We start from the raw sequence: 27912 nt of genomic DNA, 5'->3' as shown, positions 1-27912 counted from the left end.
GGTAGGTAAAAAGAGTTTGTTTTTTGGTGCATGCTCAAATCAGTGTATTCAACTTGAAATAACAGAGAAACGGTCAATTTTAGGTGTATAATGCTATTAATACCTTTTATTGTGCTTGAAAAGTCCTTTCAAATATGCAATATTAAATGTTGATTACATTCAAACTAAGCGACATATGCTGCAAAAAATTGATGACTAAAGAACTTTAGGAAAAAAATTAAGAAGTATATTTAACCCCTCATCCACAAGAATTTAAATGCATCGTTTTCCTTCTACAATACATTTTACTACAGTGTTATTTTTATGTTCAAAAAGTTGAGCGGGTTTAAAATGAATGGTTTTTGAAAAAAATAAGATCAAATTATAGAGCGCATATTTAAATTTTCTTAAAAATCTTCCTTTTTCTCCATGTAACTTGAAAATGATAAGAGATACTGTTATAAAAAATAAAATCAAAATGTTTATCTAGAAGAAACCTATATTTTTGTATGGCATCATTTTTTTGGCATCTATTATCATTTTCGAGTTACATGGAGAAATAGGAAGATTTTAAAGAAAATTTAAAAATGCGCTCAATAATTTTATCTTATTTTTTTCAAAAACCATTAATTTTAAACCCGCCCAACTTTTTGAACATAAAAAGAACACTATAGTAAAATGTATTGTAGAAGGAAAACGATGCATTTAAATTCTTGTTGATGAGGGGTATACTTCTTATTTTTTTCTTAAAATACGTTAGTCATCAAATTTTTTACAGTTTATCTCGCATAGTTTGAATGTAATCGACATTTAATATTGCTCAATTTATAGGTCTTTTCAAGCACAACAAAAGTTATTGGTAACATTATACACCTAAAATCAACCGTTTCTCTGTTATTTCAAGTTAAATACACTGATTTGAGCATGCACCAAGAAAACAATTTTTTTTCACTTACCGTATCTCTTTTTGTGTTATAACTAGAAGATTCATAAAGGATAGAATCTTTGTGTTATTTTATAAGCTACAAAAATGTTTTATATAGTTTTTTTAGTAAGATGCATAGTTTTTAAGGTATTCGCAAAAAACCGTTTGAAAAGGTGTTATGTTTCAATGAAAATGGCCAATTTTTAACCAGGAATAACTCAAAAAGTATTGTTTTGAAAAAAAAATATAGAACAGTTTTTGCTTAGTATTAGGTTCTCTAACAACTTCCGTAGCTATTTAAGCAAAAAATTTTCCACCCCCGAGAAGGGGTGGGAACCGCCCCCAAGACAAAAGCACACATCGGCATAGGGTAGACTTTGTTTCTTGGGCTATTCCCTACTTACTGTGAAAATATCACGTAAATCGATATAGTAGGATGGAATTCGGAGCCACATACCCTCATTGACTGCCCTAGTAGCGGTTTTTATTATTTTTTTTTGTGACGCTCATGATAGAGATAGTGCACCAAAATTTGGGAATAAGTAGGTCATGATGTAACTAAGTAAAATCTCCAGGGGCGGAACGCTGCGTGGCCGACAAAGGAGTGGGGGTAGGGGTGAATAAAAAAATTATAAGGGGTTTTCTGTGACGTTCGTGACTGAGATAGTGCACCAAAATTTGGGAATAAGTAGACCATGACATAACTAAGTAAAATCTCCAGAGGTGGAAACCAGAGTGGGGGACGAGGGTAGTTATAAGGGATCAAAATCGTGGTTTTTACATTTTTTTGTGACGCTCATGATCGAGATAGTGCACCAAAATTTAGGAGTAAGTAGGTCATGACGTATCTAAGTAAAATCTCCAGGGGCGGAACGTTGCGTGGCCGACAAAGGGGTGGGGGCAGGGGTGAATATAAAAATTATAAGGGATTTTTGTGACGTTCGTGAACCAAAATTTGGGAGTAATTAGATTATGACGTAACTAAGCAAAATATCCAGGGGCGGAAACCAGAGTTGGGGATGAAGGTAGTTTAAAGGGGTCAAAGTCGCAGTTTGTATTATTTTTTTTGTGACCCAGCACAACATTTGTCCTCCACGCAGCGTTCCGCCCTTGGATATTTTACTTAGTTATGTCATGATCTACTTATTCCCAAATTTTGGTGCACTATCTCGATCACGAACGGCAAAAAAAACCCTTACATTTTTATACTCACCCCTGTTCCACCCTTTTGTCAGCCACGCAGCGTTCCGCCCTTAGAGGAGATTTTACTTAGTGACGTCATGACCTACTTATTCCCAAATTTTGACGTACTATCTCGATCATGAGCGTCACAAAAAAAATAATAAAACCGCGACTTTGACCCTTTATAACTACCCTCGTCCCCTACTCTGGTTTCCACCCGTTGGGGAAAGTCATGTACACAACTAATTCAACATATCCCCCTATAGTTTTTCCATATTACTTATCACGCACAAAATCCGCTCCCAGCTCTTAGACTAGTAAACAAAAAGTTTGTTCCAACACAACGAAAAACCGTCATGTAACGGTCACGTTCTTCTTCTTCTTAGGGTGCCTGTCCGTTCCGAACGTTGGCGATCATTCTGGCTATGATGACTTTGTTAGTTGCTATATGGAATAGTTGTGTCGAGGTCTTTCTATACCATGTTCTCAGGTTAGCTAGCCAGGATATTCTTCTTCGTCCTTATCCTACCTTGTAAAATGCACTGGAGTAGCTCGTATCTGCCTTGATTTCTCATTATATGCCCTAAGTACTGCAGCTTACGGCCCTTCACGATGTTGACTGAATCTGCGGTTGTGTTCATCCTCCGTAGTACTTCTTCATTGGTGACTTTGTCTGTCCATGGTATCTTCAGGATCCTTCTGTACAACCATAGCTCAAAAGCTTGAAGTTTCGATAAAGTTTCCGCCTTCAAGGTCCACCTTTCTACTCCGTATAAAAGCACTGAGTACACGTAAAATTTAAGGAGCCTTATTTTTGTTTTTAGAGTGATGTCATGGCTCTTGAACACAGAGCTCATAGTCAAGAATGCACTCTTTGCCTTTCCGATGCGACATTTAATCTCTTGAGTATTGTCCCACGACTCATTGATTATAGTGCCCAAATAGTTGTATTATGAGACACGTTCAATTCTCATTTGGTTCACATACAGATTTACTCCAGTTATGTTTTGCTTGCTAATGATCATTAGCTTGGTTTTGCTGGTGTTTATATCTAGTCCATATGTTCTACTGGTTTCAGTTATTTTATTCATTAAGTTTTGCAGCCCTTCTATGGTATTGGAAAACACTGTTGTATCATCTGCATGTAGCAGGTTACTGAACTTGACTCCATTTATTGAGATGCCTTCATCAATATCTTTTAGAGCCTCTTCAAAAATGTGCTCTGAGTACAGATTGAATATCAGCGGTGAAATTAAGCATCCCTGTCTCACTCCCCTTAAGATTTTGACCTGATCTATATATTCTCCATCTATTCGGAGCACTGCTGATTGATTCCAATACAGGTTAGCTATTATTTTCAGGTCTCTTCCGTCAATCCATGTCCTCTTCAGCACTTCCATCATTTGTTCATGTCGGACTCTATAGAAAGCCTTTTTGTAGTCAATCAGGCATGCAAAAACATCACAGCTGACATCTCTACATTTCTGAAATAACACCTGCACACTAAATAAAGCCTCCCTCGTACCAACGGCGTTCACAAATCCAAATATACGCCGATCACGTTACTATAAAATAATACGTTCTATGGGTTATTTTCTTAGTGCGCAGAAGCGTGTTCGTTACGTGATGGTTTTTCTTTGTGTTGGAACAAACCTTAAGTTATCCGAATTTCTTTTTGAAGTTATACTTCTTTAGGCGTGATTGAGATTGAGGGTGAATTTATATTGATCTGCGCGCATGCGCACACCGACAGTTTGGTATTAGTCTTTATACGGGCTCTGATTGGGTGTTGAAATGATCTGTCAATAATTGTTCAATATGGAGGTTATCGGTAAACAAAAATGTTGTATAATATATTAGTTTTTATTGTTGTGAGGACAGAAATAAAATCAAACTTATAATTATAGTGACTTTTTAAATAGTTTTGAAAAGCCACATGTACGTAATTCTAAATGTTTCAGTTGTATTCCAATAAAAAATTATCTTCATACCTATTTGGAAAATGTAAAAAAAAATAGTGTACTTACCTAGTACTTGCTATGCTATACCCCTAGTAGGCAATGCTTTAATTTACATAATCTGATTACGAACAAACTTTCTACAAATTTTCATCTAATGTATCGTTTTCTTACTCTATATATTGTTGTATTTTAATTCGACAAAAATCAAACTAATAAAAACTCATATAAACAAAATGTCAAAAAGTTGTCAGTTTGTGTATATTCCCACATGACGTATACGCGAAGGTGGTGCAGTCTGAAATCTCTTCGACTCTCGTACGGCGGGATACACGGGAAGTAGCCCAATGCAAGTTATATCATTTTTTTTATAGATTTTATGATCGTAAGTATATTATTATATAACTTTTTTTAGAAAATACGTATTTAATTAAAATTTTTGGCAACAATTATTGTTCAGAAATCATTTGTGGCATTTTTCAATGTGTTTGTGTGTGTTTTATTCTTTTATTTTTTTAATTTTTGGTATTATCTAATAAAAATTTTTGGAAAGTAGTAGAGAAACTGTTTAAAGTATATTGATTTTGTTGAAATCATATAATAGAAGTATAACTTCTTACGTGCGTACAAAGTACACACATTCTTTTTTATTTATCATCCCTTTGCTGGTCGAGTATACAATTGTATGAGGAATTTTTCTACGGTAGATATTTATCTGCTTTCTTTAAATATATTGAATGTGTCTTGTTTGTAGATATTCAAGTTTTCCATTTCCAACAATGGAATAGTTAGGGGCTAACTCTTCCATTTCAAAGCATTTATCGTCCATCCACTTTTATCTTTTTTTTTTATTAATTTCTTCTCAAATAAATTAAAAGGACTTTAAAAAACAACAAAAATGGCAAAGCAGCAGGTCCAGACCAAATCCCAGTAGAAAGCTTAAATGCATAAATGATGAAACCTTACACATTCTAGTAGACTTGGTTAACTACAGTATACAAAACAGGGCATATACCGAAACAATGGTTACTGTTAATCTTTTGCGCTATTCCCAAACATATAAACGATAAATAGTGCAGTAAATACAGAATAACAATATCGCAACCAAAACTCCACCCCCCTCCAGAAACTTGTGTGTTTTAGGACAAGCATGCTGCTTTGATTTCGTTAATTTCGAAAGTTTTGGTGATATTTCTAAAGTTTCGAAGGACATTGTGTCTCTGGAGAATAAACTTTCTGGTGATATAGTGTAGTCACTTAAGGTGGATATGAGCTATTACCTCCGATTTCGTTCAACCTCCATCGATTTGCATGAAAATTGGTGAGTGGTTAGAGGATACCTCAAGAAAAAAAGGTAACATGGTGCCAACTTGCGCTTTTACCCTGGGGGTGGATGCCACCCCTTCTCGGGATGAAAATTATTTTATTAAAAATAACCCTATAATTAGATAAGGGGACAAATTATAAGCAACATTTGTTATATAAAGTTATTAAAATAAATCAAAACTTTTTGAGTTAATAAAGATCAAAAATTTTAATTTTTCGTAAGAAAAATGCATGTTTTTAACCGATTTTTCATAGATAACTCAAAAACTATAAGTTTTTACAAAAAAGTTATTATTACCAAAATTGAAGCTAATAAAAAACTAAATAAACTCCTTACTAAAAAAACCTCTTAATATTAACTAAAAGTGAGTTATAGGTAATTGAATGCATATTTTTTTCGGCGAGTACCCAAATCTAAGTATTCAAGCTTAAATTACGGGAAAATGATGCATTTTATAACATAAACTTATTAAACATTTGTGAAAGTACTTAGAAATATCTATCAAATGAGATCCCGAACAAGTTAATAGCATTAAAATTTGTGCTCCAAAAATTTTTCAAACTTTATCTTTTAAAAATTTTTCCAAAAAATGTTATCGTGGTTTTTAATAACTCTGTTAATTTTTACAATATTAGCCCAGTAAATGAACAGGAAATGCGGCGATACCGTGTAATTTTCAAGGGCAACTCCGAATTGCATGAAAATTTGGATTTAGGTTCTACTTACTCTCCACTTCAAAGTTAAAATTGTGCCGTTGGTTGCTTTTACTTGGGGGGTGACAGTTACCCCTTCTCGGGGGTGAAAATAAATACGTTCAAGATAAGACCGGAAATGGATAAATTGACTAATTTTAAGCAACTTTTGTTCTATAGAGTTTTTTACGTAACTCAATACTTTTCGAGTTATTTGCGATTGAAAATGTTTATTTTTCAACAAAAAAACTACGTTTTTAGACGGTTTTTCGCAAATAACTCAAAAAGTAAATATTTGATCAAAAAAAATATTCTTAGAAAAAGTGTAGAAAAAACCAAAAAAACTGGTGTATCAGTAAAGTCTACCAATCGAGTAAAAGCAAAGGTGTAGCTCATAAAAAATTCGTTCTTATTCGTCTAATTCCAAATCGAATATTTCAAGGTGAAATCACCGAAAAATTAAGCACTTTCGGGAAAAACCCATTCAAACTTTTTTAAAGTGCTTATAAAAAGCTTTATTTTAATTGTTTATAAAAGTTTCTAGCAATAAAAATAAGGGAGTTACGCTCAAAACCAAGTTGGCCCTCTTTTTTTTTTGGAAAAAAATCGTGAAAATCTCCCCGTCCATAGCTCCTCAAATGAAATTAATCGCTACCGCTTTACAAACAATTTACTTGTAAATCTATTTTTTATATGATCTGTCAGTCTCACCGGTTTAAAGTGCTTATTTTTGAAAGGGTGATAGTTGAAAAAGCTTGAACGGGTCACTAATCACGAGTGTATGAAAGTTTTGAACAGCCATATCTTAACCATATTTTGTCTAACAGAAAAACAAAATAAAACTAGCATATTTATAATGGTAAAACCTATATTTTTTTACTCTTTAAGATTTTTCTTATCACTAATACTTTTTAAGTTATTTTGAAAAAACGAATTTTTTCAAAAATTTTTAGAAAATTTTTTTACTATAATACCAAATTTTTTAAAAAATTAGCACTTCAAACCAATCAAACTTACATATCATATAAACAATACACATACAGTTAAAATAAATGGTAAAGCGGCAACGATCAATTTTATTTAGTGTTCTAAATAGAGGGAGGTTTTCACGATTTTTTTTTACCAAATAAAGGGGCCAACGTTTTCTTTCAGTGTAACTCGTTTATTTTTAATGCTAGAAACTTTTGTAAAAACAAGTATAAAGATTTTTTTAGACACTTTAAAAATATTAATAACCCATTCTCGAAAAGTGTGTAATTTTTCGGTGATTTCGCCTTGAATTATTCGATTTGGAATTAGACGAATAATAACGTATTTTTCATGAGCTACAACTTTGCTTTTACTCCATTTATAGACTGTAATGATATACCATTTTTTTCGTTTTTTTATGTGCTATACTTTTGCTAAGAATATTTTTTTCGATAAAATATTTACTTTTTGAGTTATTTGCGAAAAACGGTCTGAAAACGTGTTTTTTTGTCGAAAAATCAACATTTTCAATCGCGAATAACTCGAAAAGTATTGACTTATTTAAAAAGCTTTATAAAACGAGAGTTGCTTATAATCTGTTAATTTATCAATTTCCAAGCTTATTTTAAACACGCGTTTTTCACCCCCCGAGAAGGGGTGACTATCACCCTCCAAGTAAAAGCAACCAACGACACAAATTCACCTTTGAAGTGGAGGGTAAGTAGAACCTAAATCCAAATTTTCATACAATTCGGAGTTGCCCCTGAAAATTATACTAGCAAACGGTCATTTATTGGGCTATATCAGGTTCAACTAAAAACGGTTTGTAAGGTAATTCCAAAGGCAATTAAAACGCGTTAAATTTAATCTTTTAAACCCCTTACTTTTTTAAAAATCAAAGATTAAATGCCCACGGTTACATGGTTCTCGCAGCAAAATCTAAGCTTTAAACGTTTCTATCTCGGGTATTTTTCACCCTACAGAAATGGCAAAAAGGTAAAATATTTTAAATAAAAAAAATAAAATTTAGTTATTTACCATTTTTTACGTATATTGAGTATTTTTATAGTTATTATCAAAAGAAATGCATCGTTTTCCCGTTATTTAAGCTTGAATACTTAGATTTGAGTACTCGTCGAAAAAAATATACATTCAATTACCCATAACGTACTTTCATTTAACATTAGTTTAGTACTTTGAGTGAACAGTGAATTCAATTTTTTATTGTCTTCAATTTTGGTAATAATAACTTTTTTGTAAAACCTAATAGTTTTTGAGTTATACGTGAAAAACAGCTTTAAAACATGCATTTTTTTAAGAAAAAATAAAATCTTTGATCTTTAATAACTCAAAAAGTATTGATTTATGTTAATAACTTAATATAACAAATTTTGCTTAAAATTTGATCCTCTATCGATTTATGGTATTATTTTTAATAAAATAATTTTCACCCCAGAAAAGGGGTGGCATCCACCCCCAGGGTAAAAGCGCAAGTTGGCATCATGTCACCTTTGTTCCTTGAGATATTCTCTAATTACTCACCAATTTTCATGAAAATCGATGAAGGTTCAACGAAATCGTAGGTGAAACCCTTCAGTGACTGCACTAATATAACAACTTTAAAGAACAAATTTTCTGGTGATATCACATATCACATGGAAAGCAAACGAAGTCTCCAACGATGTTTCTTCTCTGGAAAGCAAAGTCTCCGCTAACACCTCCAAGGTCACCTCTGACTTGGACGACAAGACATCGTCGTTAAAAAACCAGGTTGCTCCTTTGGAAGAAAATATGAAAGAGATGAGAGAGAAGATGGAGGAGGAAACAGGGACAGCAGACAAAATAATTGAAGCCATTTCAGCAGAGACAAAGGACGATGGAGCCAAATGCGAATTGGAGCCGCGGGCGATATTTGAAGGGAGTGGAGGTTCTGTTTGAGGTAAACTTTCGACGGAAAATCGTCATGAAACAACTACATAAAACAGTTCGAATCAGCTGCAAGACCGAACGAATGTTCCAAAAAAAAAGAAAAGGCGGCAAACCTGACTATTGTCTCTTCGAGGAGATGCCTTGGATTGGCTTCAGACCATAGCCGTAGAAGAGACAGATGATGGCTCTTCAAGAAGATGAGGTAGATATTGCCAGGTTAGCATGATATTACCGACCGATCTGTCTCCTTGACTTGATAGTCTAGGCAAACTCTACGAAAACGTAGTTAAGAACCGCCTACAAGCGGAATTGGATGCTATAAACGCCATCTCTGATAGACAATTCGGACTCAGGAAAGCCAGATCGGCGGTAGATGCTGTTAAGTTCATTAGAGACGGCGCGCGGTGTTAAAGCCACGGCGAGGAAGTGGGCAGTAGTGATCATGTTTGATGCTAAAAATGCATTTAACTCGGCAAGTTGGGAACATATAGTCCGCAGGATGAAGGCCCTTAACGTGCCGAGTTATCTGACAAACGTGATCAAAAGCAACTTAACTAATAGGCACGTGTCTACAGGTAACGACGATATTAAACTTACGGCAGGTGTTCCACAAGGGTCCGTCTTAGGCCCGATGCTGTGGAACATCCTTTACGACGACGTTTTAAATATACGATACGGTCGGGATTGCATCGCGGTTGCTTACGCTGACGATCGGGCCATTCTTGTAACCAGCGATCTGTATTGGGAGGTGGTTAGTACGGCCGAGATGTGTTTCAGGCGGGTGAATGTCTGGATGAACGAGAACGACCTTGAACTCGCAGACGGTGAGACAGAGGTGGTTATCCTAAAGGGACCTAGGGATAGACCGGACCTGTTCTTACATTTTGGAAACAGCGAGGTCAAGTCGAGCCTCTGCGCCAAATCTTGGTGTGGACCTCGACAAAGGGCTGGGATTCACCAAACACCTCGCAAGGGTGGTGAGGAAGGCCGAGGCACAAACTGCAGCTCTCCGAAAAATAACACCAAATATCGGAGGGACAAGTAGTGCCCGGAGAACAGTGTACCTACACATCGTACAGTCTACCCTTCTCTATGTGGTCCCGGTCTAAATTGAGGCTCTATGTCACAAGAAATACAGAGAGATGATAAACAAGGCACAGAGGAAGCCTCTGTTGAATGTAGTAAGCTCATACAAGACTGCATCAACCGTGGCTCTACAGGTGATCGCGGGCGCCCCTCCCAGCCATCTGCTAGCTAAGGAACGCCAGTTCCTATATGAGCACCGCCACGGCCACTTACCCGAGGTAAGATCGGCAGCACGACAACAACTCCTGGCGGACTGGCAGCTGGAATGGGAGGCGGAATCTACCAAAGCCCAGTGGACCAAAAGGCTGGTCCCGAACGTAGAGTCAAGTTCAAGAGAGTAAATTTTTACTTTACGCAATTTTTGACCGGTCATGGATCATTCAGAGCATTCACCCACAGAATCGGGAAGTCGGACGACGACCTATGCCAGACCTGTCGCGTGAGGAAAGACAGAACACTGCGTTTTCCGGTGCAGCGTCTTTGCTCACGAGCAGGTCAGGCTTCGTAGTAGGTTTGGCGACATCGGCCCTAACAATATTATTAATGTTGGTCTGAAGTTATTTCCTTGTGGCATATTTTTGATTAACTATTTATATGGGAAATAAGCCACAATTAAATTGAAAAAATAATTTTATTAAATTTTTGAAGCAACAACATTTTTGTTTAATTTAGTAGTATTTTGTATTCTGACAACGAAACCCGATTTGGACTTCGAAACGTTAAAAAAATTATTTTTTCAATTTAATTGTGGCTTATTTCCCATATAAATAGTTAATCAATATTATTAATTTTGCGATCGGAAACAAGGCAGATTTCGAGGCCATAATTGACATTATAACCGGTATCATCAAGAGAAAATCCGAGTTAGAACGACTGGAGCAGAATGGGTGAGGCGGATCTACACAATAGTTATAAAATAAAAAAATATATATAAAAAATAAAAAAAATAAAAAAAGCAAAATAAGAAATAAAAAAAATTAAAATAAGAAAAATCCGCGTCAGAGAAATATGACCCTAATTCTTCTAGGGCTCATTTATCCGCCACACTACAGAACAGTCACCTAAACGCTGCCTTTTTTAGGCAGGGGTTGGACCACCTTTCTCCACGTAGGAATCAGACTTTTCTCTATTTAGTCCTTCCGTCTTTAGGCTGAAAAATAGACCCTTAAATGACCCAATGCTTTTGGTTACTTTCTTTCAGACAGCCCGGGATATCCCCATGCATCGCTTCCTAAGGAGCACGTCCAGGGATATTCCGGGTCGGAGAAGGGGGTGGTTTTAGTTGGTAGGCGGCTGGTCATAGGTTGGCATGGGGGCGCATGGGCCATACTGTGGTTGGTGCGCCTTAGCGTGTTCTACTCTCCTGTCCGAGTCCAACAGTACTAGGGACTCCTTCCCTAGTCTGCTAAGAGCGTTCCACCTCAGTCCAAAGAAAAAGGTTAGCATGATGATATGATTATCAGCTTATCTAACAGCTCACGAAGACATGATAGAAAAGTTGGCTGTTGAAACATTTATTGACGGTCTTCGTGATCATGAAGAAGATAATATAATTTGATGATGTCTTTCAAGTATTTGTATAGCCATTATAAGTTTTTTAGTGTAGGTATTACCTCAAATGCGAAATTGATGGTATCTATGGAGACAACATATTTTCTGGCATAATTCTGCAAAGTTCCTGTAAGAAACGCTTGAGGGAAATAGAAACCAGATATCCAAAACACAGGTGGTATTCCTTCGCGTTTCCACCTATTTAGAAACTCTATTCTGGCCTTCAAGTCACCTACCCATGCTCCTAAAAGTAAGAATTATCAATTTAAAAACTATTTTCTACAACTAATTAATAAATAAAGCTGTCTTGATTGAACATGAGTACAATATTGAGGTTTATTGAGGTCCATCACTTTTATTGGTTTAGAGCAGAGGTACCCAAACTTTTTCGTTTCGTAGATCCCTTGCATGTTTTTAAATTTTAAATCGACTCCCTGCTGTTCACATTTCTTTTACATATAAACATTTAATGGGAGGGATAAACTTGATGGTTTACTAATAAATTATCAGCATCCATTGGATATAATCTCAAATCTCCTTGGTTATTGATGTAGAGTTTGTTTCTTGTTTTGTTCACCTTTCTAATACATCTGGATATTTTAAATCGACTAAAAACACTTTCACGCGATATCCCATAATGTGGGATAAGTAACAGGTATGTCTTTTTGAAGCCAGAATTGTCTTTATCCGTTTTTAAACTCTACCTTAAGTTCTTCGTGGGTGCTTATTTCAACCAATTACTCTTGGAATGTAACATCCGTTTCTTCAATGAAGATATCGCCAAAAAACTAAAACCCACCTTTTAATTTTATTGAGGTGGTTATGCGTCTAAGAGTTATAAGGCTAGGGGTCTAAAAATTATTTGATGTAGAACAACTAGTACAGGAACCAAAGCTTTTCACCTCGCAATTTTTACCGAATGCATCGATTTGCTTGAAAATTTGAGAATAAGTAGTGGATAGTTCAAGGATCAAAATCTATATGATTCCAAAAGGCGCTTTTATCATGGGGGTGGTTCCCACCCCATCTCGGGGGTGGAAATTTTATTTTATTATCCAGATTTAGCCATACGACTCACACTCCCTCTAAGGGGAAAATTGACTCATCCCAGATACCTACGGTATCAAAAGGATTGAGCTCTGTTGGGACTCTTTCCGCGTTATCGAGCCCTAGGTGACTTGGAATGCAGGTGTATCTCCCAAAAATTTTCGTACACTTCTGGCCGTCGCGAGTAGTACAGCTTTCTGCATGGTCTTATAAAGATGTTCAATGAGACCCAGTTTTTTTATGCTTTTGAGGAGGGTCTTCGGAATGACTGCAGTAGTAGAGATAATAATCGGTATTGTCTGGGTACTTTGCATTCTCCATCGTCTCCGTATTTGAATTTCCAGATCTCTATACTTGGCGATCTTTTCAGTAAATTTACTACGTAGATTATTGTTGTTAGGTATCGCCACATCAATTAGTGTTGTTTGTCTTGTTAATTCATCAACTAGTACGAGATCTGGTCTATTATGTGCCACTGTTTGGTCTGTGAGCACAGTGCGGTCCCAGTATAGCTTGTAGTTGACATCCTCAAGCATACTCTCAGGAACGTATCATTGATAATATGGGAGATGGTTCGTTTGGAGAAGTCCCAGCTTGATAGCTATCTCTTGATGAAGGATTTTTCCCACTGCGTCATGCCGTTCCTTGTATTCAGTTGCAGCAAATGCCTGGCAGCCCCCTGTAATATGTTGGATGGCTTCTTGGGCTTGACATCCATATCGGCATCTGTCGTTTTGAACCTAAGGGTCTTTGACGATATATTTCAGGTAATTTCTGGTTGGTATAACCTGATCCTGAATGGCCAGTAATAAACCCTCCGTTTCAGGGAACATCTTTCCTGATGTCAACCAATAGTTCGACGCTGTACTGTCGACATAGTCTTGGCTGACCTCATTGGGATGTCGCCCGAGCAGAGGTTTACCCATCCAGGTGCGCAGTTTCTCGTCCTTAGTAAGGTGGTTTATGCGTATTTCTGGTTCCCTCAGTTGGATCGGTGTTGTGTCATCTACTGCGCAAATTGCGCGGTGTAGAGTAGATGTCTCAGCCTACATCTGAAAGTAAGTTTTTAAATTAGCAATCTGTTTATTTAATTGCTCACCTATATCCATAAGTCCTCTTCCTCCTAAACATCGGGGTAATGTCGTTCGTTCTACTGCACTTTTAGGGTGGTGTTTTTGTGCCTTTGTGAGGTGTGTTCGTACACGTAAATCGTGTGTTATTTTATTATATTATTATTATTATTATCCAGATTTAGCCATACGGCTCACACTCCCTCTAAGGGGGAAATTGACTCATCCCAGATACCTACGGTATCAAAAGGATTGAGCTCTGGTGGGACTCTTTCCGTGTTATCGAGCCCTAGGTGACTTGGTATGCTGGAGTTTCTCCCAGAAATTTTCGTACGCATCTGGCCGTCGCGAGTAGTACAGCTTTCTGCATGGTCTTATAAAGGTGTTCATTTAGACCCAGCTTTTTTATGCTTTCGAGGAGGGTCTTCGGAATGACTCCAGTAGTAGACATAATAATCGGTATCGTCTGGGTACTTTGCATTCTCCATTGCCTTCGTATTTGAATTTCCAGATCTCTGTACTTGGCGATCTTTTCAGTAAATTTACTACGTAGATTATTGTTGTTAGGTATCGCCACATCAATTAGTGTTGTTTGTCTTGTTAATTTATTAACTAGTACGAGATCTGGTTTATTATGTGCCACTGTTTGGTCTGTGAGCACAGTGCGGTCCCAGTATAGCTTGTAGTTGCCATCCTCAAGCATACTCTCGGGGACGTATTGATAATACGGGAGATGGTCCGTTTGGAGAAGTCCCAACTTGATAGCTATCTCTTGATGAAGTATTTTTCCTACTGCGTCATGCCGTTCCTTGTATTCAGTTGCAGCAAATGCCTGGCAGCCCCCTGTAAGATGTTGGATGGTTTCTTGGGCTTGACATCCATATCGGCATCTGTCGTTTTGAACCTGAGGGTCTTTGATGATATATTTCAGGTAATTTCTGGTTGGTATAACCTGATCCTGAATGGCCAGTAATGAACCCTCCGTTTCAGGGAACATCTTTCCTGCTGTCAACCAATAGTTCGACGCTGTATTGTCGACATAGTCTTGGCTGACCTCATTGGGATGTCGCCCGTGCAGAGGTTTACCCATCCAGGCGCGCATTTTTTCGTCTTTAGTGAGATGGTTTATGCACATTTCTGGTTCCCTCAGTTTGATCGGTGTTGTGTCATCTACTGCGCAAATAGCGCGATGTAGAGTAGATGTCTCAGCTTGCATCTGAAAATAAGATCTTAAATTAGCAATTTGTTTATCTAATTGCTCACCTATATCCATAAGTCCTCTTCCTCCTAGATTCCGTGGTAATGTCGTTCTTTCTACTGCACTTTTAGGATGGTGTTTTTGTGCCTTTGTGAGGTGTGTTCGTACTTTTCGCTGAAGATTTTCTATATCTGTTTTTGTCCACTTAACAATACCAAATGAATAGCTAAGCGCGGAACAAGCGTAGGTGTTTAGTGCCTTAAACAAATTTTTACTGTTAAGCTGTGAACGAAGCAGCTGTTTTATCCTTCGTATAAACTCAGTAGTTATCTCAGTTTTCATTTGCTTATGGTCAATTTTCCGCGCCTGCTTTACTCCTAGATATTTGTATATATCGTTTTCACCCATGGCCTCGATGTTCTGGCCATTTTGCATATCGAATCCACCGGGCTGTATCTTTCCTCTGACTATATTTAAAACGCGGCACTTGTCTAGTCCAAAGTGCATATTAATATCATTAGAGAATGTTTCTACTGTTTTTAGCATTTCTTCTAGATTGTCTCGAGTAGAAGCCATTAATTTCAAATCATCCATATACAACAGATGATTAAGCTTCGCTACTACAGTATTGTTGTTTTTAATGCTAAAACCTGAATCAGTGGAATTTAATAGCTGTGATAGAGGGTTCATAGCCAAACAGAACCACAATGGACTCAGCGAGTCTCCTTGAAACAGGCCCCGGTTGATTGCGATATTTTCCGTTTCGATATTGTTTTCACCAGGTATTTGGAGGTGAATTTTAGTCTTCCAACTTGTCATTATATGCCTTAAAAAAGTCACTATGTTATCATCGACTTTGTATATTCTCAATATATCTATAAGCCACTCATGCGGCACTGAATCAAAGGCCTTTTTATAGTCAATAAAGGCAGTAAAGAGGTTCCTTTTTTTGGTGAATGCCTGGTTAGAAATGACTGAGTCGATGATCAGTTGTTCTTTGCAACCCATAGAACCCTTAGCGCATCCTTTCTGTTGAGGCTCTATGATATTGTTTAGAGCACAGTGTTGGTAGATACGCCGGGTTATACAGGATGTGACCAATTTATACAAAGTTGGAAGACAAGTAATTGGGCGGTACTTGGCTGGATCTTGGGTGTTATTTTGATCCTTCGGTATTAAATAAGTGGTTCCCTGAGTTAGAAATGATGGTATTTCCTGCGGGTTAGAAATAACATGATTAATTAATGTTGACAAGCACTCATGAATACTCCAAAACTTCTTAAGCCAGAAGTTCTGAACTCCGTCTGGTCCAGGAGATTTCCAGTTATGAAGCTCTTTGATGATATTTGAGACCTCATCGGTAGTGAATGGTTCGTAGTTAGCTGTGACATAGTGGCGACAGTTGTGCGTCGTATCTTCTATCCAGCCAGCATTGTTGTTAAGAGCAGCTGGTGTGGAGAGTTGATTTCCCCAAAACTCATGAATCTCTTCTTGGCTTGGGTAAGACTTGTCGACACTTTCTACGGTGGAATTGAGTTTTCGGTAGAACGCCTTCTCAGAGTTCTCAAAAAGTGCATTGTCACATTTTCGGTTGTTACTAACTTTATACCTTCTTAATCGACCTGAATAGACGGAGAGTTTTTGTTTTAATGTATCCAGACACTGTTGGGCTGTGTTATTTTCCGGATCGTATCTCGAGTGTCTTGCAGCGCTCCGCATTATTTCTTCAGCTCTCTTAATGACTTTTCTACTTGTTACACCTCTTATATATTCTGTTACTTGACCAATATCCCTACGCAGTAATTCAATTTTTCCGAGAAGTCTTTTTTCCCAAGGTGCAGTCCTGTTACAAGTCCTTCCGTTATTAGTACCCCGTCTTGTTCTGATCTTAACGCCCATTACATTAGCAATTGCTGTTGCTGCACAGTAGATTAGCATATGCAGATATTCCAATGAGTGGGCTTCTACGACATAGTTGGGTAGGACTTCAGTGTTCACAATTTGTAACAGCGCACCTAGTTTCTTACAAGAGTTTATTCGTGGTAACGGTGGTCTGCTAAGTGGATTTGTTCCATTAAACTCTTGTACAGCACGAGCCATTTCGTTTGCTAGACTATTGCGCAACTCGTTGTTTTCCTGCTCTGTATTGTCAGGTTGAGTTTCTGCTATAGGAATCTCAGGAATCTGCTCATCAAGAACTGCATTAGGGACTTGATCTATAACTAGCTCTTGATTATTAATCTCCCGTTCGACTTCGCTTTTGATCGTATTGCGTCTAGTCTCTGGGATAAGGTTGTTTCTTATGATTACCCGGTATTGATCTGATACTCTTTGCTCCGATACTTGAATATCTGGGTACTCCCTGCAAAATTCGGCATACAGCTGTTGTCTGTAGCCGATCGTTTCTTGACCGAGGTTTGTCACCTTATAATAGGAGCGCAAAATGCTTTCGTTAATGGACACAGTCCATTTCATGCGCTGCCTCGGTCGTCCCGCTTGAGTGAGCGCCGGCTGATGTTCCAGCGCAGCACCTTCAGCGAGTGGAGCTCTTGCTGTTATTTGGCTCGCTTGTGGTTGTTGTTGTTGTTGGGCTGTAGCTGTTTGTGTGACAGGGGCCCGCCTCCTCAACACCCTGCCACCGACGTCCCGCATGCTGTCACGTCCAGCGCCGGCTCCAGACGTGCCCTGGCGATCCCCAGGCAGCGATCCTAAACATAAACCATAATTCTCCATATTAATGGGTGTGCATTTTATACCTACTGCCAGGTGTCAGTTTTTGTTCCACGGCAAGTATCCCTGCTACTCTCTGGGTATTGGCGCTACGAATACCCAGAAAGTATCCCCCATTCGCAGGGGGCCGCGCCTGATAGAAGAACTGACAAAAAACTCCCACAGGTTATTATTATTATTATCCAGATTTAGCCATACGGCTCACACTCCCTCTGAGGGGAAAATTGACTCATCCCAGATACCTACGGTATCAAAAGGATTGAGCTCTGGTGGGGCTCTTTCCGTGTTATCGAGTCCTAGGTGACTTGGAATGCAGGTGTATCTCCCAAAAATTTTCTTACGCTTCTGGCCGTCGCAAGTAGTACAGCTTTCTGCATGGTCTTATAAATATGTTCATTGAGACCCAGCTTTTTTATGCTTTCGAGGAGGGTCTTCGGAATGACTCCAGTAGTAGACATAACAATAGGTATCGTCTGGGTACTTTGCATTCTCCATTGTCTCCGTATTTGAATTTCCAGATCTCTATACTTAGCGATCTTTTCAGTAAATTTACTACGTAGATTATTGTTGTTAGGTATCGCCACATCAATTAGTGTTGTTTGTCTTGTTAATTTATTAACTAGTACGAGATCTGGTCTATTATGTGCCACTGTTTGGTCTGTGAGCACACTGCGGTCCCAGTATAGCTTGTAGTTGCCATCCTCAAGCATACTCTCAGGGACGTATTGATAATATGGGAGATGGTCCGTTTGGAGAAGTCCCAGCTTGTTAGCTATCTCTTGATGAAGGATTTTTCCCACTGCGTCATGCCGTTCCTTGTATTCAGTTGCAGCAAATGCCTGGCAGCCCCCTGTAATATGTTGGATGGTTTCTTGGGCTTGACATCCATATCGGCATCTGTCGTTTTGAACCTGAGGGTCTTTGACGATATATTTCAGGTAATTTCTGGTTGGTATAACCTGATCCTGAATGGCCAGTAATGAACCCTCCGTTTCAGGGAACATCTTTCCTGATGTCAGCCAATAGTTCGACGCTGTATTGTCGACATAGTCTTGGCTGACCTCATTGGGATGTCGCCCGTGCAGAGGTTTACCCATCCAGGTGCGCAGTTTTTCGTCCTTAGTAAGGTGGTTTATGCGCATTTCTGGTTCCCTCAGTTTGATCGGTGTTGTGTCATCTACTGCGCAAATTGCGCGGTGTAGAGTAGATGTCTCAGCCTGCATCTGAAAATAAGTTCTTAAATTAGCAATCTGTTTATCTAATTGCTCACCTATATCCATAAGTCCTCTTCCTCCTAAATACCGGGGTAATGTCGTTCGTTCTACTGCACTTTTAGGGTGGTGTTTTTGTGCCTTTGTGAGGTGTGTTCGTACTTTTCGCTGAAGATTTTCTATATCCGTTTTTGTCCACTTAACGACACCAAATGAATAGCTAAGCGCGGAACAAGCGTAGGTGTTCAGTGCCTTAAACAAATTTTTACTGTGAAGCTGTGAACGAAGCAGTTGTTTTACTCTTCTTACAAACTCAGTTGTTATCTCAGTTTTCATTTGCTTATGGTCAATTTTCCGCGCCTGCTTTACTCCAAGATATTTGTACATATCGTTATCGCCCATGGCCTCGATGTTCTGGCCATTTTGCATATCGAATCCACCGGGCTGTACCTTTCCTCTGATTATATTCAAAACACGGCACTTGTCTAGACCGAACTGCATACTATATCATTAGAGAATGTTTCTACAGTTTTTAGCATCTCTTCTAGGTGTTCTCGAGTGGAAGCCATTAATTTCAAATTAATTATTATTATTATTATTATTAGTTTATTATATTTTGACCACAAAAGTTGATAAAAACAGTCATTCTAATTACCAGTTTTCGATTTATTCGTTATCGAAAATGTTAGTTTTATATCGAAAAAAAGCAATGTTTTTCAATATTATATTCATTTACGATTCACTCAATTTTTGCCGTAGAAAAAATTGTTTCAAACCAAGTTTTTGGGAATTAAATAACCTACAATTTCATATTTAAACATTTTTCGTATCTGTGATGCTAATTTTTCTATTCTGAAGAAAAATGGTATTTTTTACCAAACTACGAGAATTCGTTATTCGCTTTTAACTCTAGTTTTTTAAAAACTAATCATTCTAAGCCAGTCAAACTTCTAGAAACTCTTAATAACACATAAGTAAAGAAGAATGAATAAGGCTAATGACTAAAACCGCCTCTAACTTTCATTATTATGCTTCCAATTGGATTTCTCCCTTTTGTTTTTTAAATATATTGATTTTTAACCGTAACTTTTTTTATTTTTATCTTAGAATGTTTTTTAAAATGTTTTTTAAAAAAGAGTTTTGTATGTTTTTACAAGATCTATAAGAGTATTAATACTAAATCCTTTTAAAATCCTCAGTCGCAAAAAGAGGTGACTGGATGGGTTGGTAAAGGTGATTTTTGTACGTTATTACAAGTTTTAATTGTCAATAACTCACTCAATTTTTGCCGTAGAAAAATTTTTTGCAAACCATGTTCTTGGGAATTAAATAAGCTACAATTTCATATTTAATATTTTTTTCGTATCTGTGATGCTACTCTTCTTGTTCTGAAGAAAAGGGCATTTTTTTACCAAACTACAAAAATTCGTTAGTCGCTTTTAACTCCATTTTTTTAACAACTAATCATTTTAAGCCAGTCAAACAAGCCACTCATTTTAAGACCAAATAAGGTCAATGACTAATTTAAATTAGGGTGGTGATTAGGGGTTGGTGAAAAAAAAAATAGGGATTCACATTCTTTTCATTATAAGTCACTTAATTTTTGAGTTAGAGACTTTTTTTTATTTTTGGAGATAGATATTTTTAAATACTTTTAATTAATTTGAAAAAAATTATCGTCGAAAAATGCATAGTTTTTCCGTCTTTTGACTTTGAAACTACAATATTTAGCATTTGGCGAAAAAGAGCTACCATATAATAAAGTATAGCTCGATTACTATTGGTCAATTAGAATAAACGGTTATTTATAAACATAACCAATTGATGGATTCGACCGTTACTTGATGGAAGTTCATTTTATCTCATAATAAAACACTGAAAACTTTTGTTTTCTATACTTCCACAAAATTTATTATTTACAACTATGTGACTACAGCTGTTTCGGCAGAGTGACTTTCTCAAGTGATATAATTTCCAATGTTTTTGCCTTTTTAAGTCTCTAACTGAAGAGGTTGAGGAGTGGGGAGCTGTTTGTCTCGAGTTGGTCATTCATAATTATATCTGTATTTTTCAGTTTATTAATTTCCATAGATTCTAAAAAAGATAGCTTAAGGCCTTTATTTTGGATCTGCAGAATGTGGAAAGAATCTATTATGGAAAGAATCTATATGTTTTTAGAATCTATGGAAATTAATAAACTGAAAAATACAGATATAATTCTGAATGACCAACTCGAGACAAACAGCTCCCCACTCCTCAACCTCTTCAGTCAGAGACTTAAAAAGGCAAACACATTGGAAATTATATCACTTGAGAAAGGCACTCTGCCGAAACAGCTGTAGTCACATAGTTGTAAATAGTAAATTTTGTGGAAGTATAGAAAACAAAAGTTTTCAGTGTTTTATTGTGAGATAAAATGAACTTCCATCAAGTAACGGTCGAATCCATCAATTGGTTATGTTTATTTTTTCAAATGGTACATTTTTGTTAAGCAAAGTTGTTTTGATAAAACGAAAACTTTTGAGTTATTAGCAGAAAACTGATTAAAAACATTGATTTTTTCGATATAAAACTAACATTTTTGATAGCGAATAAATCAAAAACTTTTAATTTCATAAAAAAAAATTATTGAACGTTTTTTGCTTAGAATGAATGTTTTTACCAACTTTTGCGGTCAAAATATAAAAATTTTTCACCACCGAGATGGGGTGGCAACCACCCCCATGGTAAAAGCACCTTTCGGTATCATATAGATTTTGATCCTTGGACTATCCACTACTTATTCTTAAATTTTCAAGCAAATCTATGCATTCTGTAAAAATTGCGAGGTTTTGTCATATTTTAAGCTTCATTACTTGGACTAAACATAGTATTTTTATTATTGGAATATTGGAATATCGCTGTGGCATTTTTCAGTATCTTAAGCGGCTAGACCCTTTCATTTTATATAGGCGAATATTACTTACCTAAAGGTTTCAAAGAAGGATAGGCTTTACTAGCCCATAAATCAGGGACCATATTGCTGAATAAGCTCAATGACATCTTTTCTAGCGCCTCTGACATTACCACCAGACCTTTAAGTGCTTTCAACAGATCGTTCAAACTCAGTTGTATAACAACCAATAGTTTGTTGTATCTTATAGCTTCCTGTATGATGACTGTATTCAATGATTCTTCGTATAAGACAGGATACCTAAAGATCAAAATTAAATTTAGGCACAACGGAGTATTACTTATTGTTTTTTATACGGAATGGGACGTTTCGATGCCGCCGGTTCATCGCCAGTCCATTTCATCGCCGTCATATCTCGAATTTCCTAGAATTCCTAATTAATACTAAAAATAACGAATAATTGTAACTGTCGAAAATTCGAAATATATCAGATAGCGATTAATTGACTGGCGATGAATCGGCCGGCATCGGCATCGAACTGGCGGCATCGAAACGGCGGCGATGAAACGTCCTAGACCCTTTTTTATAGTACATAGTTATAAGGCTTAAGGTAGGATTCCGACACCGACTGCAGATGGCAACTGTAGACGGCAGACGGCAACTGCAGACGGAAGTTACAGTCAGTGGCGTAACAAACTCCGTGGGGCTCCCTCACAGAATTTGAAATGGGGCCCCTTTTAACCCGGGAGAAGTCGCGCCGTTAGAAAAAATCCAACTTATTATTATTTTTCGTGATAACTTAATGAACAATTTTGCAACATAACTTTCCACTTGTAAGTGCATCGAAGAAGATTGTAGTAATGCGTAGGATTTTTTTTTAATTTTTTTTAATTTCATTTTTATTTTTTTTGTGGAATTTATGGCTTTGGTGGGAACCAATTAGTTTTAAAATTGTTAGAAATAGATATTTTTAATATAATAAGCAAACAAAAATATTATAAAATAGAAATTTGTTTTAAATTCGTATTGTTAGATTTTGTTCTACGCGCGACTGCTTACGTGACAGAAGTGAGCGCGACTGCTACCGCGTTAAACAATTACTAAATACGACTTATTTAACAAAAACTTTTTTGTGTTACCGTTATCATTCACTGTTCATAACAACTTACATTTCTCATCTTTATTGGTATACAGACCCATTCCGACCCGGGCTGCAAGGGGGCAGCGTGAGCCGCCCTAAAATAGGGAAAAACAAAAATTTTGTAAGGAAATTATAAAAATTATAAAAACATAAATATATGATTAATACTACTAACAGAAAGGTTGGATTTGATAAAAGAAATTGTAATTTAAAGAGCAACAAAATGGACTCTGTGCAATTAATTGAGGCAATACTTGCAAACTTTAATGATACGATAGCCGACCACATTAATAGGATTAAAATTACTCCATTAAATATGACTCATTATTTAGGTGTTCATATTCAAATCGAACTAATTTCCCTCTCAGGAGAAAAAATAAGAAATGAAATTATTTCTTAAAAACTAGCAAATATTTTCTATATTTTTAGATTCCATTCCTGATTCAAGTCATACCAACTTACCGCTATCGTAAAGTTGGTTTTATTAAACAACAAATCAAAACAAATATCGAAATTAGAGAACATTTATTAGGAGTTGTATTAATATCAGGTTCGACAGGACAAGGTTTAACAAATATTTTATTAGATTTTTTGGAGATCCACATTTCTTTAGGGGATTTAAGAGGACAGGGCTACGAGAATGGTGCGAATATGAACGGTTGCACTAATGTAATGTTTACAAAAAATAGTTCTTGAATTAAACCCTAGAGCCTTTTACGTGCCAGCCCATAGCTTAACTTTAGTAATTATTGACGCTGTAAATATTATGTGACGCAAATAAGTTTTTTTGCTATGGTGCAGGAAATTTACTATTTTTTTTCCGCATCAACTTAACGTTGCCAAGTATTAAAAGATGAAGTCCGAATTTTGACACTAAAACGCGAAAGTAGAATATGTGCGCTTAGAGTTCTTAGATACAAAGCAGCAAACATATGTGACGCTTTATATGCACTATATTCTGATAATAGCAAAGACTCTGAAACTAGAAATATCCCAAATTGTGCTATTAAAGATTAAATCGTTTAAATTTATTTGTTCCATTATTAGGTATAATGTGTTAACACAGTTTATATAATATTGCAAGTGAAGTGATGCAAGAATCCGATGCTACACTACCTAATATTATTTTAATTGTGAAGCAGATCAAAATATATTTATCTAATATTAGATCAAATGAAGGTTTAAAGATATTTTAGAAGAGGCCAAAAGAATTGCCGAAGATATCGATTGCCACCCTTCGTTTCCACTGATTAATATCTAATATGGTTATGGTTAGGTTCCGAATGAAAAAGCGTTTATTTGACTTCACGTAAAGATGTGGTTCAAAAAATCCGTCTGACCAACTAATTTAAAACATTTAAACCCTACCCAGGGTACTGGAGTACCCCAAGCAAAATTAATTTTATTATGATTCTTGGAATTTTAAAGATTTAGCGCCGACCAGCACCAATGTTTCGTTCAATTGCTCCCATTACGCTACGCTACTTAGACGTGTTGGCTTAGCCAACTTTACCAGTATATCTTCCGGAAGATATCAAGGATTTTTTGAAGGAAAGTGGACCTAAATGAAATTCAAGAAGAAATTCATGCAAATTTAGCCAGATGCAGTTTCTGTGTGCGATGCCGACACCGAGCCGAATGAGGTGCAATGTGTGAAAACAGTTCATCTGTGTAGAACATCAAATTAAAGTTTGTCCAAGATATTCTAAGAAACAATAATATTCAGAGTTATTAAAATTCGTTAGTTATATTTGTGTTAAAAATCTGTTTTTAATAAATTCATTCAAACATTACTTTGTGACTAATTTTTTTAATGGGGTAGGTACTAGTGTACCCCAGGGCAGCGTAAGTGAAATTTTATATATGGGTTGTATTTAAAGGTTACAATGAATTTTTACTTTGTGATATTGGACACTGCCTTATCAAAATTAGAAGAAAGGTTTGAACAAATAAAGCAACATGACACATTGTTTAATTGTCTCAAAGACCTATATAATTTTATATACTGCCATATACATGGGCGCTATACCTAAGGGCAGGGGGGCGTGCCCCCTAGCTTTTCGGGTGCTGTAAACTATATATGGTTATTCAAAGTATACAAAATATAATGTGCAACATCTTCACGTCTGGCCCCCCTCTGGAAATTTTTATATGGGCGCCCGTGGCCATATAGGCAATATAACGCGATTAAAAACCTACATTATAGCCGAAGAATGTAAGTACATAACATTATATTATGTAGTATATTTTTTATGAAAACAGAAAAGATGTTATATTGATGGTAAATATTTAGCTTAAAATAATGTGATTTCAAATTTTTTTGTCTTGGTCAACTAAAATAGTAATATGTAGGTAGGTACAGGAAACTTCAGTCATGGAGTACATTAAAATGCGTTTTCAAGTGGTTAAATATCAATTTTCTAGGACTCCTTCTGCTGGGTGATTAACCCCAGACCCCCCGGTAGGGGGCCCCCAGATCACGTTTGCCCCGGGGCCCCCAACATCGTGCTTATGGCCTTGATTTAATGTCATATTTGAATTCAGCATAATCAAAAAGCAAATAGAAACATTTTTGAACAAAGTAAAATGATGAATTCACCGATATCTTTTAAAATTATTTACTATAAAACAGTTTTATTGTTTAAAGAATTAATAAACAATTAGAGGCATCTGTGAGTAGAACTTTTCACTTTAGGATAAGATATATAAACTAACAAAAAATGTTTTAGAAATATATAAGCTTGTTTGATTTTCCCGAAATCAAAACAATGCAAGTTTTTCTACATTGACTCCCCTAAAGCGTAAGTGTTATAATTTCCTTATCTTACCGTTTATCTGTTGAGAGATTGTCCAATGATTACACAAGAAAAGTCGTCAATAATTGTTAAATAAATGTGTACCAAACTGATGCAACTATAACCGTAAAACAACACAAACATAAACAGGGCCGGCGATAACGGGCCTGAAAGGGATACACTGCAGGCGGGCGCCCCTGTTTGGGGGGCGCCAAAATGACCTTTTTTCTGTCGGTGCTATACAAAATACTAATTTAAAGACACCGAAGGGCGCCTATGCTTCTTTTGCAGGCAGGCGCCTTATACCCTAGCGCCGGTACTGAACATAAATAACATTCAATGCAAATAACCAATATGAAATTACTGGCGATAATATTGTATCGAAATACTAAACGTAGGTAAAGAACAGAGAGAAAGAAAACATTTTTAGATTTAAAAATATTGTTCTTAAATTCAGCAAATTGCAATTCTCATAATATCTTTCAATAGTCACGTACAAAGCATTATATAGTTTATTGTCGCTGCCATAAAATTTCGGTATGCCGGAAGGGATTAAGTTTCTATATATATTATGAGATGATTCACTTGGCAAATACGTCTAGTTAGAAATTTTTACGTTTTTAAATTTTAACAGACAACGTAAAATAATATAACAATAACAGATTTTTATATAATATCAGATGACAAGATGGGGCCCTTAAGCGATTGGGGCCCCCCGCAAGCTTCATGCTGCGGGGCCCTCTGTTACGCCCCTGGTTACAGTTATTACCATAACATCCGTCTTTACTTTGCACTATTAAGGGGCTGGGTACGTATTTTCGGCTGGAATGCTATTCAAATGGGGATTAATTTTTTTTCGAATCCTGAGAAAACTAATAAGTATTTTTGAAAAATTTAAACGCTGAATGAAAGATTACGTTATAAGCGAGGGCCGAAAGTTGTACCTGAGAACTTCTATAATGTTTATTTTAATAAGTTACAGGGGTGAAAAACTAAGATAACATTTAGTGTGATTTTTAATTTCAAATATCTCATTCAAAATAAATTTTTTATTTATTCTAAGGAACTTTCGGCCCTCAGTAATAATTTAGTGTTTCATTCTGCGTTTAAATTTTTCAAAAATATTTATTGGTTTTTTCAGGATTCGAAAAAAAAATGAACACAATGGCCGTGGTAATATTTTCCAAATCTTTCTTTGTCTTACAACGCATTCAGTCGAATAGAATATTGTCAGCATATTGTCAGTCAGACAGTGACAATCAGTGACAATTTTAAATATTGGACACGGTATCGGGAATATTTTGAGTTGTTAATTAAATAATATCGATATACAGGGTGTTTCATTAATAATTGTCCATATAGCAACTGAAGAAACCTTAGCACAAAATATGAAGATTTAACCTAAAACACTTAAATAAGATGTGTTTCCTTACAGAGTTACAGGATGTTTTATCTAAAAACTTAAAAACTATTTTTGCTCAGAATCTTAAAACTGTTCGACGTATCCTTTTTATACTGGGCAGGAAGTATAGGTACTATACAAACTACTCAATTATGTTAAACAAACGTTTCTGGCTATTACCAGAGGCGTACGACGGGGGAAAGTGAATGGTTGACCCTTTCCAAATTCAACGGCACTGGCGGATTTGTTATTTTAGTTCAATTTTTGGATTCTCCAATACTTTCTATAAAAATAATATACCCTTCATTCGTAACGATAAAGTGATTAATTTCGAGATATTTGAAGTTAAAAATGAAACGACACGGTTATTTTGATTAATTTATTGTGACGCTTCATTTTTAATGTCAAATATCTCGAAAACTAATCATTTTAAATATATCATTTTAAGTATATTATTTATATAAAAACTATTGGAAAATAAAAAATTACACTAAAACAGCAATTTCGTCAGTGGCGTAGAATTTGGGAAGGGTCAACCAGCCACTATCCCCTGTCGTACGCCTCTGGTAGTAGTTATAAACGTTTATTTATCTTAATTTAGTAAGGTGTACAGTACCTACACTTTCTGCCAAGTATGATAAGGATACGCCAAATAGTTTTAAAGTACTGGGTACAAATAATTTTTAAATTTTAATTATATGAATCATATTGCAAATTAATCAAAATAATTGTGCCGTTTCATATTTAACTTCAAATATCTCGAAAACTAATGACTTTATCATTACCAATGAAGAGTATATTATGTACGTAGAAAGTATTAGAGAATC

General features: G+C 36.2%; 1 protein-coding gene across 3 annotated transcripts in view; it reads right to left on the bottom strand.

Moving 5' to 3' along the window:
- The window catches only part of LOC114339168 (dynein axonemal heavy chain 1-like), a 1269803-nt gene that overhangs the window by 103968 nt on the left and 1137923 nt on the right, over positions 1 to 27912 (bottom strand). For 2 of the 3 annotated variants that reach the window (XR_007700607.1, XR_007700606.1), the window contains exon 22: positions 21821 to 22047. Coding sequence is in view for 1 of the 3 variants with exons in the window: in XM_050661243.1 (XP_050517200.1) it covers positions 11661 to 11842; positions 21821 to 22047 (409 nt within the window). In the remaining 2 variants the exon portion in view is untranslated. Of the gene's footprint in view, positions 1 to 11660; positions 11843 to 21820; positions 22048 to 27912 lie in introns of all 3 variants that reach the window. The other variant, XM_050661243.1, reaches the window with a different exon arrangement.

Source organism: Diabrotica virgifera, chromosome 9 (assembly GCF_917563875.1).
Source record: "Diabrotica virgifera virgifera chromosome 9, PGI_DIABVI_V3a".
Classification (NCBI taxonomy): Eukaryota; Metazoa; Arthropoda; class Insecta; order Coleoptera; family Chrysomelidae; genus Diabrotica; species Diabrotica virgifera.
This window is presented reverse-complemented; position numbering and strand designations above follow the sequence as displayed.